General features: G+C 34.8%; 1 protein-coding gene across 3 annotated transcripts in view; it reads right to left on the bottom strand.

Annotated features, from left to right (window-relative positions):
* Positions 1-7,299: 7,299 nt before the first annotated feature.
* dhx38 (DEAH (Asp-Glu-Ala-His) box polypeptide 38) overlaps positions 7,300-12,598 on the bottom strand; it is a 37,120-nt gene continuing 31,821 nt past the window's right edge. For all 3 annotated transcript variants that reach the window (XM_051654442.1, XM_051654422.1, XM_051654432.1), the window contains one exon: positions 7,300-8,674. In XM_051654442.1, coding sequence (XP_051510402.1) covers positions 8,593-8,674 — 82 coding nt within the window. In that variant the 3' untranslated portion in view covers positions 7,300-8,592. The remainder of the gene's footprint in view (positions 8,675-12,598) is intronic.

Below are 12,598 nucleotides of genomic sequence, written 5' to 3'. Positions count from 1 at the left end.
AATAATGAGGAAGGATTGTGAACAGCAATTAACAATAGCATAAGTAATACTTGGGTCATTACATTTGTGTAGTACTGTTCATCTTAGCATGTCTTAATTTTATGCGCATCTATGGGTGGGTTGTGTTCCAGAAAAGGCAATGATGGATTGCATGCAGCATTTTAGAAGAATCATCAGTTATTATTCAAGTCTGTCAATGTAAATCTAGGCTTAATAAATCAAGTATATTTGCAATCTATGAAATGGTAAAAGAATAGCTCACCCAAAAATGAAAATGTCATAATTTTCTCACCCTCAAGCCATTCCCTCGAAAGCATACAGTGACCATGGGCTGTCAAGATCCAAAAATGACAAAAAGATCTTTTTTTTTTTTTTTCACCCAATTTGGAATGCCCAATTCCCAATGCACTTTAAAGTCCTCGTGGTCACGTAGTGATTCGCCTCAATCCGGGTGGTGTAGGACAAATCCCAGCTGCCTCCGCGTCTGGGACCACCAACCCGCGCATCTTATCACATGGCTCGTTGAGCGTGTTGCCACGGAGACATAGCGCGTGTGGAGGCTTCACGCCATCCACCGTGGCATCCACGCTCAACTCACCACACCGAGAACAAACCACATTATTTTGACCATGAGGAGGTTACCCCATGTGACTCTACCCTCCCTAGCAACCAGGCCAATTTGGTTGCTTAGGAGACCTGGCTGGAGTCATTCAGAACGCCCTGGGATTTGAACTCCAGGGGTGGTAGCCAGTGTCTTTTACCACTGAGTTACCCAGGCCCCCCTCTAAAAAGATATTTTAAAAGTATAGTAAAGAGTCAAATCTAATTCACACTTTTGCATATTCAAATTTGGAGCATTGCGTTCAGTAATGATACACTAGAGAACTGCTATTTGGTGTTACTTCACGTGTCAAGTTTTAATACAGTACATGCATGAGATGAGATTTGACTTTACATTTGGACATCAAGTGTCATCCCAACACAGTACAAAAATTGTTCATTGTATATAATTAAACAAAAATGTCCTCAATGTGTTTTTTGGGAGGATGAGGGCACGTCAAGCAACCTGTCCATGTTGGCATGTACCTAATTTGGCTAGCTTCTACCAAGAGACAAATTTGCGGCAAAATAGTGGAGAGTTCACATCATACAAATGAGGTGTCCATTAGTCTATATAAATGTGTTAGATGGGCATCTTTTACTGTTGTGGCACATCTCGCTGTTTTTTTTTTAAGTGTCTCTCATAGGGGCGCGCACATTTTTAAGAGGCAAAACAGCGTGACTCGAGACACCTGCATTTTCTTCTATTCGATGTGTTCTAGCTTTTTTTAACACAAGAATGTGTTCGGTCTGAACGGATCCTAAATATGCAAGATTATTTGGTTAGTTGCATTAGTAACACTTTACAGTAGGGTTGTATTTGTTAACATCAGTTACCGCAATAGTAAACATGAACTAACAATTAACTTTTACAGCATTTTATATCTTGGTTAATGTACATTTTTACATGTATAAATACATTTGAACATGAATAGTTAAAAATGTAAATAGTAAGAAAGGAAGTATATTTTAGCATTAATGCAATATGAACTAAAACAAACAAATAGTATTTTGATAAATTAACATGAACTAACATTACTAAATTCTGTGAAAATCATTGTTTATTGTTAGTTCATGATCCCTAACACATTTACTCATGTTAACAAATAGAACAAATAGAAATAGTATTGTTTAAAGAGGTAAACTATCCTTTAGTTTTTTACCTGCCCAGTTGGCAAATTTTCTTTCTTGCTTTAAAGAAAAACCTCATGTTAGATATATAGCACATTACAGTAAGGTTCCATTCGTTAACATTAGTTAATGCATTACGTAGGTGGCATGAACTAACAATGAACAATATACAGTAGTTTTTACAGCATTTATTATTCTTTGTTAAATGTTAGTTAATAAATATACAATTGTTCATTGTTAGTTCATGTTAGTTCATAGTGCATTAACTAATGTTTGCATATATAAAATTTGATTTTAATCGATTTTACTATATGTCGAAATGAACATAAAACAAGATTAATAAATGCTGTAAAAGTATTGTTCATTGTTAGTTCATGTAAACTTATGTTGTTAATTAATGTTAACAAATGGAACGTTATTGCAAAGTTTCCCAATTTCTGCTGAAAACATGGACGACAAATCAACTTAATTCAACATATATTTTCTTATTATCTTACACAAGTTTGCTTCTCAAGTACACTGGCGGCCCAAAGTTTGGAGTAATGTACAGATTTTGCTCTTATGGAAAGAAATGTATACTTTTATTCACCAAAGTGGCATTCAACTGATCACAATGTATAGTCAGGACATTAATAATGTGAAAAATTACTATTACAATTTGAAAAAAATGTTCAGAACTTCTTAAATCTTCCACATGCAGCAGTGATAGCTTTGCAGATCCTTGGCATTCTAGCTGTCAGTTTGTCCAGATACTCAGGTGACATTTCACCCCACACTTCCTGTAGCACTTGCCATAGATGTGGCTGTCTTGTCGGGCACTTCAAACGCACCTTACAGTCTAGCTGATCCCACAAAAGCTCAGTGGGGTTAACATCCATAACACTCTTTTCCAATTATCTGTTGTCCAATGTCTGTGTTTCTTTGCCCACTCTAACCTTTTCTTTTTGTTTTCTGTTTCAAAAGTGGCTTTTTCTTTGCAATTCTTCCAATAAGGCCTGCACCCCTGAGTCTTCTCTTTACTGTTGTACATGAAACTGGTGTTGAGCAGGTAGAATTCAATGAAGCTGTCAGCTGAGGACATGTGAGGCGTCTATTTCTCAAACTAGAGACTCTGATGTACTTATCCTCTTGTTTAGTTCATCTGGCCTTCCACATCTCTTTCTGTCCTTGTTAGAGCCAGTTGTCCTTTGTCTTTGAAGACTGTAGTGAACACCTTTGTATGAAATCTTTAGTTTTTTGGCAATTTCAAGCATTGTATAGCCTTCATTCCTCAAAACAATGATTGACTGATGAGTTTCTAGAGAAAGCTGTTTCTTTTTTGCCATTTTTGACCTAATATTGACCTTAAGACATGCCAGTCTATTACTTACTGTAGCAACTCAAAAACAAACACAAAGACAATGTTAAGCTTCATTTAACAATCCAAATAGCTTTCAGCTGTGTTTGATATAATGGCAAGTGATTTTCTAGTACCAAATTATCAATTTAGCATGATTACTCAAGGATAAGGTGTTGGAGTGATGGCTGCTGGAAATGGGGCCTGTCTAGATTTGATCAAAAATTAATTTTTCAAATAGTGATGGTGCTGTTTTTTACATCAGTAATGTCCTGACTATACTTTGCGATCAGTTGAATGCCACTTTGGTGAATTAAAGTACCAATTTCCTTCCGAAACAGCAAAATCTGTACATTATTCCAAACATTTGGCTACCAGTGTAAATGGATCTTGGTCATTTCTACATGTACTTTTTTAACATTAAAAGTTGTATATGTAAACATTAGTTAATGCACTATGAACTAACATGAACTAACAATGAACAATTGTATTTTGATAAATTAACATTAATCAAGATGAATAAATGCTGTAAAAAAAAAACAAAAACAAAACATTGTTCTTGATCATTAATGCATTTACCATTGCTAATGGGTCCTAGAGTATTTTTGTTATTAGAAACAAATAAGGCAAACTTAGTATTAGACTTGACTTAAAACAATCTTATTTATCACTTGACTGCTAGAAAGCACAATTTAAAATGAATTAAATGAGGGGATTTTTGTTTTGTTTGTAACACTTTACAATAAGGTTAGTTAACATAAGTTAACATGAACTTACAATGAATAATACCTATACAGCATTTATTCATTTTAGTTCATGTTAATTTCAACATATAGTAATACATTTTTAAAATCAAAATATATGTTTTATGTGTATATATATGTTAAAATTAGTTAGTGCACTATGAACTAACAATGAACAATTGTATTTTTTATTGACTAACATTTAACAAAGATTAATAAATGATGTAAAAAAAATTATATTGTTTATTGTTTGTTCTTGATACCTAATGCATTAACGAATGTCATTGAATGGAACCTTATAGTAAAGTGTTACCATTTTGTTTTGTTTTTTTGACAGGATTTGAATTGTCAGTAGACCTTGACAGCTTCTATTGAAAGTTGGAGTGAGATGAAGAATCACTCTTTTTTTGCTTTTCTCCTTGTTGGAGAAAATACATGATATGATCCCTCCCTCTTTAGTCACCCTAAATCTCAGCGAGGAGCGGAAGGCATCTGTTCTAAGCTCCACTGTAAAATGAACGGGTCTTATGACCCAAAACATCTCGGGATCCCAGAGCCAATCTGTGATGTGAGGTTTTACTCTAAAGCCAGTGGCTCCGATTCACAGTGACACTAAGGCCATTATAATTCCCTTCATCATCACAAAGACCTTCAGCAGAAATCTCTTGTAAAGATGACTGCTGGAACTGCCATTCAGGAAGAGGATTTGAAAATGTCAGGCAATATCAGAGATTTGCCTCATTAAAATGGGTTAGAGGGGCTTCTGCCAAAGATCATTTATGAGATTGACGAGTTCACACTGCAAAAAATCCTCAGTATTCAGTATTTTTACTGTTTATTGTTTTCCAGTAAAAATATTTCAACATCCTTAAAAGATAAATTTCACTTATCAAAATTGCTTATTATTATTTTCAGATAATAGATCTTGAATTAAAAGTACAGTTCATCCAAAAATCTAATTGTTGTAATCATTTACTCACCCTCATGTTGCTCCAAACCCATAAGACTTCCTTTCTTCAGAGAAGTCATTGTATAGGACAGTGATGCAAAGAAAGTGAATGTTGATTGAGGTTAACGCTCTTCCTAATATCTCCTTTTTGTGTTCCACAGAAGAAAGTAAGTCTTACATGTTTGGAACAACGTGAGGGTTAGTAAATGATGACAGAAATTTCATTTTTGGGTGAACTATTCCTCAATTCTTTTTCTTACCTTTGGCAAAAAGGTTTTTTTTCTTGTTTTAAGCATGAACCTCAAATCTTGTTTATATATATATATATATATATATACACACACAGTAGGTATCCAACCAGAATGACCCTTACTATCGTGGGGATTAACGCGGCGTTAAAACTTTAAATTCTCACATGAGATACGTTTGCAAAATCACTGCCAGGAAGCGCAAAGGGGCACTTTTGGCACCATCGTTTACTGTGATGAAAGTGTGATCTAACAATGCTAAATTAATGGCAGCATTCAAGTTATAGCTAAGTTAGCTCATTAATTGGTATATAAAAATTAAAATGCTAGAAAGTCAGCCTTTTCCAATAAATGAAAACTGTTGCTTCATCTTCCTGAAAATCTAAATGAAAATACATTGCCGAATATTCATTATTTTATTTGTTAGCCCTGCTTAAAAAACAACAACAATGCATTTAATTAATGGTGTTACCTGTGTTATAATTGAACCAGCTAGTCGGTAGAGATAAAATAGAGTGGTTCAATTGAAACCCCGCTTATGTATGTGCTCATTAAATATACTGTATATAGGCTATTTTCTGAAGGCATTTTTTTTTTTTTAGTCCACAGAAAATGTTTATAGTTATTCATAGTTTCAACATACTGAAAGCAGTCAAAAACAGTGCAAACTTCAACATCACTCTGAAATGTTAATTTTACATTTTCCAAAAAACAAACAATGTATGGCTCCTTTAAGGCTTCTTCATAGCCTCATGTTCATGGTAATGCCTTTCAAAATGAAAACAAATACTCTGCTAGCAGCAAAGAAAATGACATCATTTTGTCAAGCAGTGTCGTCTATCATAATTATAATCAGAGAGTATTAGCTCACCCCTCACCTCTCTGTCTGATGGACATCTGATTAAATGTCCCCTGGCTGTTGTGAATAATTCAATTGTGGGTTGTTTGTGTCTGTGTGAGCTCATCCCCACTTGATCAGTACTAAAAGTGATACAGAATTTATATTTCAGGTGTTATTTTCCCCAATTCTCTCAGTAATGGAATAAATAAACACAAATAACAACCAATTAACAATTGTGAAATTAATGCATGGCACCTAAAATATTTTTTGGCCGAATATGAAACCATATAACGAGGTTACTGACAGCACTGTGAGATCCAGTCAAAGATGACGTCTTGAATTTGTAAAAGTTCCTCCCTACAGAACCCCATTCATCAGGTGGATTCAGATCAAACTAAACCCCTCCAGGTATGTGTTTTCAACCAGAGGAAAGACTTGAGTAAAGGTATGGTTGGACAAATTGGCTTAACTCAGCTACAAGTTGTTGAATCTTTGCAGAGTCATTAAGTTTTAGGCAAGTTTCTCAAAAAAGTAATCCATAACAAATTACTAATTACTACTTTAATCAAATTACTGATTACTTTGTGGGGAAAGTAATCACATTGCTAATTAGTTTACTTGTATTTTTAAAACACCTTTCACAGAAAACTTTTTTTTTCAATGATTTCAAATTAATGTCCATATTTCCTTGTTCTTTAACGCACACAAATCATACACTCGGCAACACTTGTTTTCCCCTTACAATGTCTCATTAGGTGGCCTTTTAGTGTTCACAGAAGCACAAACAGATGTTTATATGAACATAATGCATGTTTTAAATGTCTAAAAGTGTGTAATGTACTTTTTAGCTTTTGTCTTTGTGTCACTTACACTGACACCTAGTGGCTTGGATGCAGCATCATTTAAAATCAATAGTTTTCAGTTTCAGATGCCATTGTAGTAATGCAGTATTCACAGTCAGCCATGATTACTTTAATCAATGAGTGAAAGTGTCAAATAACAGGACGTTTACTGAGATTAAGCGAGTAGTTTTCATCCGGTCATGTGATTCTAACATGGCAGCCCCCATGTGCGAACCCTCTCCATGTAGAATAAAACAGCTTTTTTTTATATATTATTGCTGATCTGAACATTTTCTGAACAAATATTGGCTTATTAAAGCCTAGACATGACTGTAACAATTTTATGAGTAGTCTGTCAATATTAATTGTTGTAGAGAATATTCAAGATTTTATTGGTGAATGTTATTGGTCAGTTTATAATGGCAGTTATCAGTATGCTGACCAATTTGTTCACTGTTTTCATATTGAATACTTAGCTTTATGTAAAAAAAAAAAGCCTTTGACTTTTTTGCATAAGAATTTTAAAAATTATTTTTTTTTTTTATGTGCATGTTGTAAAACCCCACCAAATTTGATGGCAGACCTACTGTATAGTATATAGTAAGTATATTGTATGGCAAATTATTTTATTTCCAAATGACAATTTGTTCTCCAAATCAAAACTACTAAACCTTAAACATTTATGAATTTAAACATGACAAAGCATTTTTCACAAGTATGATGTATAACTCAAAAGCCAAAAAATTTTTAAACCTAAGGACACTGAGCTACGGGCTCTCTGCAGAGTGTTACAAATGTTTACATGTACCAGTGATTAATCTTGGGGAAGTGCTCCGTTTACCACTTTACAAGGTAACAAAACAAAAACTATTCAGTACAACACAAATCAGACATACAGTAAACTTTCCACTTTAAAAAACATGTTCATTTCATTTTCGTCTAAACATATTTCTACTTCTGCATATCAGACAAACATTAGTCCTATAAAACAGACAAGAAACACAATATACAGATATATCAGAAAAGAAAACTGACGGTATGCGGTTCAATAGACCTCAAATATTACAAACATAAACAGAGCATCTGAGCACTGACAATTTAGAAATAAAGTAGAATGGCCCTCTGTGGCAAATGGCTAATTATTCTGTAGTTTTTGTGAATTCACAGCAGAAGGCATATCATCTCTGTCTGTGCACAGTAGATGTGTTCAATGACTTTAAGCCCAATTGCATCAAAGCCTGTGCAGGATATGACCCCTACCCAGTCAGTGTTGAGTCCACCAGAATGATGAAATATTCTAGCAATGTTTTTGTCAGAATAACAAAGACATGGTACATCCACAGGGGACTGACCTATCAAAGTACAGGAAGTTAATATTCATGGCTGCTCTGTGTTCTGTGAAAGAACGGCACAACATCTACATTTCACAAGCCAAAATGTGACAATGTGAATATCACAGCAGTCTATGAATAAATGCTGCTCTTTTTTACACAAACCACTGGAAAAAGACATTTTTATTCTAATTAAAAATAATAATAATTAAACAAAAAAAAAATGTGTGTGTGTGAATGTCACATTGAATAATTTTGGGCAAGAATGTTCATGAATGACACAGTTGTTTGTTTTTAAATCATTGCTTAAAATGTAAGATCAATTGCATTTGTATTTCTAGCATCCACTTTTTATTCAAGAGAGACAAATCACTTTGAAGCAAAGAGCATTTTCTCCTTAAACAATTGCTCCTACTGCTGATCAACCCAGGGAACTGCACCTGACAAGCACTGTGATGATCATTTCTAAATAAATTAAATTGATGGTAGCAATTACACCATCTCCAAATAACATTACGAGCATGACAACATATTTGCAATATTATGCTTGTGACATTTTTTATACTAAACACTACAAGCCAAATCGTGCAGGTGTTCGCTTTGGTGTCATGGGCGTGTCTTCTCTCCTTCCTGGAGTGCAGATCTTAGTTGACCTGTTTGGAAACCAACAAAAGAGGAGATGTTACTTTAGGAGGTTAAAGTTTAATAAAACTTGCCAAAAGTTGTATATAATGCAGCCATGAAATTCCACTACATTTTCATGACCTTTTTCCCTGAGCAAAATCAATGAAAATGTGCATTAGCTCTTTTTTAGTAAAGCCTTTAAAGTATGTAGCTATACAGAGAAATATTCACTAAAGTAAAAATCTGGACTACTAGCCCCAGTCTCCCCTATATATATATATATATATATATATATATATATATATATATATATATATATATATATATATATATTAGTATCTGTATACAGTTGAAGTCAGAAGTTCACATACACCTTAGCCAAATACATTTCAACTCAATTTTTCACAATTCCTGACATTTAATCGTAGAAAATATTCCCTGTCTTAGGTCAGTTAGGATCATTACTTTATTTTAAGGATGTGAAATGTCAGAATAATAGTAGAGAATTATTTATTTCAGCTTTTATTTCTCATTTCACATTCCCAGTAGGTCAGAAGTTTACATACACTTTGTTAGTATTTGGTAGCATTGCCTTTAAATTGTTTAACTTGGGTCAAACGTTTTGAGAAGCCTTCCACAATCTTCTCACAATAAGTTGCTGGAATTTTGGCCCATTCCTCCAGACAGAACTGGTGTAACTGAGTCAGATTTGTAGGACTGCTTGCTCGCACATGCTTTTTCAGTTCTGCCCACAAATTTTCTATCAGACTGAGGTCAGGGCTTTGTTTGTGGCACAAAACTTTTAGGTATGCTTGGGGTAATTGTCCATTTGGAAGACCCATATGTGACCGAGCTTTAACTTCATGGCTGACGTCTTGAAATGTTGCTTCAATATATCAAAATAATTTTCCTTCCTCATGATTCCATCTATTTTGTTAAGTGCACCAGTCCCTCCTGCAGCAAAGCACCCTCACAACATGATGCTGCTACCCCCATGCTTCACGGTTGGGATGGTGTTCTTCGGCTTGCAAGCCTCACCCTTTTTCCTCCAAACATAACGATGGTCATTATGGCCAAAAAGTGCAATTTTTGTTTTATCAGACCAGAGGAAATTTCTCAAAAAAGATCTTTGTCCCCATGTGCACTTGCAAACTGTAGTCTGGCTTTTTTATGGCAGTTTTGGAGCAGTGGCTTCTTCCTTGCTGAGCAGCCTTTCAGGTTATATCGATATAGGACTCGTTTTACTGTGGATATAGATACTTGTCTACCTGTTTCCTCCAGCATCTTCACAAGGTCCTTTACTGTTGTTCTGGGATTGATTTGCACTTTTCACACAAAACTACATTCATCTCTAGGAGACAGAATGCTTCTCCATCCTGAGCAGTATGATGGGTGCGTGATCCCATGGTGTTTATACTTGCGTACTATTGTTTTTAAAGATGAACGTGGTACCTTCAGGTGTTTGGAAATTGCTCCTAAGGATGAACCAGACTTGTGGAGGTCCACAATTTTTTTCTGAGGTCTTGGCTGATTTCTTTTGATTTTCCCATGATGTCAAGCAAAGAGGCACTGAGTTTGAAGGTAGGCCTTAAAATACATCCACAGGTACACCTCTAATTCAGTACACCTTCTTTCAGAAGCTAATTGTCTAAAGGCTTGACATCATTTTCTGGAATTTTTCAAGCTGCTTAAAGGCACAGGTAACTTAGTGTATGTAAACTTCTGACCCACTGGAATTGTGATTTAGTCAATTAAAAGTGAAACAGTCTGTCTGTAAACAATTGTTGGGAAAATTACTCGTGTCATGCAAAACTATAGTTTTCTAATATTAAATCTGTGGAGTGGTTAAAAAATGTGTTTTAATGACTTCAACCTAAGTGTATGTAAACTTCTGACTTCAATGGTATATTGTATATTATAGAAATGTCCATGACACATTTTTATGAATTCCCATGACTTTTCCAGGCCTGAAAAAAAAACAGTTTTAAAATTCCCTGATATTTCCACGCAACAACAGAAGTTGTAAATTGGCTCTAAGATTGAATGAACAGATTAGACAGAGTGGTGACGAGGTTAGAGGAGAAAGAAAAGGACAGTTTGTCTCTGTGGGGACCTGCGGTACACAGGTCTGATGTAGCTGACAGGGTGATCTATCATCTTTAATTACAGCGTAGCACATCGCTCCCCTCCTCACACCGCCAGCAATTACATCCATCAGGCCACGACCCTTATCCTCCTCCAGCACAGACTCAACTCACACCTCCATCACCTTCACTCACCTCACTTCACTTCACTTTCTGCTGCCTGCTATACTCTCCCTTTTTTTAAAAGTTATCCAAAAACTATATAGTTTTTTTACAATATAATTTTTTTTTAAAATTAACTAGATTTACAATGCTAGGGTGTTGTGGGTGGTTTTAGTGTGTTGCTATGCGGTTGCTATGGTGTTCTAGGTGGTTGTTTACTGGCTAAGAGCCCACTCCCAAGCCTCTAAAATATTCTGGTCCCTAGATATGCTTCAGGTTCATTCTTTAATGTAAGTCTAAGCGTTTTTTGACGGCTGTTTTATTGTCTGCCGGGAGAAAATCTGAAAAATGAACAGCACTCCATGATAAAACCCCTAACCCTAAGCATTAAACTTTGACGTTCCTACGTTTTTGCGACGAACATGAATGTTAGCTCAAATCATGCAGCTTGTTAAAGGGAGTTTGCTATCTTCTTGTTTTGGGACAAAATTTCATGTAACCATATGGTTTGGGTAAAAAAAAAAAAGAAAAAGACTTTGTAGAATACAGTAGATATAAACATGAACATAGCATTTAATTGATCATATTTAGTACACACTAAAGCTACTATTTATTTACTACCTTTTGCACTCTTGTTCACTTATTGGGCCTGCACATATTCCAGTGTTTACAGTTAGGATCTGCACTTTACTTACATACCAACCAGCGGAGCACAGGCTCGGCACGCGAACCATCGCAATTTCGGTGGAAAAGGGCTAATAGAGACTTGAGGATGGTTTCTTTGCAAACCCCTAGCAACACCCTTGTAACCGCCCAAAACATCCTGACATTGCATTTATATAAACTAAAAAAGTATCATATATAAGTATCATATATACATTATATATATATATATGATACTTTTTTAGTTTATATAAATGCAATGTCAGGATGTTTGTGTGTGTGTGTGTGTGTATATATATACACACACACACACACATATATAAATAATATATATATATATATAAATAAAAGTACCATAAAAATGTAATCCTTTTTTTTTTCTTCTACTTATTCATTGTGGAGAATCCAAAGTCATTTTGACCAATACAAGAGAAAGATTAGTCTGTCTTTTAAAAGAATATTCCGGCTTCAGTACAAGTTGTTCAATCGAAAGCATTTGTGGCATAATGTTGATTACCACAAACAAAACAAAATTCGACTCGTCCCTCTTTTTCTTTAAAAATAGAAAAAAATCAAGGTTATAGTGAGGCGCTTACAATGGAAATGAATGGGGCCAATTTTTCGAGTATTTAAAGGCAGAAATGTGAAGCTTCTTATTTTATGAAAGCACTTTAATCCTTCTGTTAAAACTCATGCATTATTTGAGCTGTAAAATTGTTTGTCATTTTTACTGTCATTTTTTAGGGTTTGTTGACATTACATCATCATGAAAACGAAGTTGTAACTCTACACAAAAAAGGTTAGTAAGCGATTTTACTGCACTAAAATCATGTTAACACACATATTGTTTATGTCTTGTGGCTATACTTTTGAAACAGTGAGTATTTTAATGTTTACGGATTGGCCCCCATTCACTTCCATTATAAGTGTCTCACTGGAACCCAGATTTTTGCTTTTATTAAAGAAAAAGAGGGACAACTCAAAATTATTTTTTGTGGTAATCAGTATTATGCCACAAATTCTGTCGATTGAGCTTAACTTGTA

The sequence above is a fragment of the Myxocyprinus asiaticus genome, chromosome 2 (assembly GCF_019703515.2).
Source record: "Myxocyprinus asiaticus isolate MX2 ecotype Aquarium Trade chromosome 2, UBuf_Myxa_2, whole genome shotgun sequence".
Taxonomy (NCBI): Eukaryota; Metazoa; Chordata; class Actinopteri; order Cypriniformes; family Catostomidae; genus Myxocyprinus; species Myxocyprinus asiaticus.
Note: the sequence above shows the minus strand (reverse complement) of the source record. Positions and strands in the feature narration are given on the sequence as shown.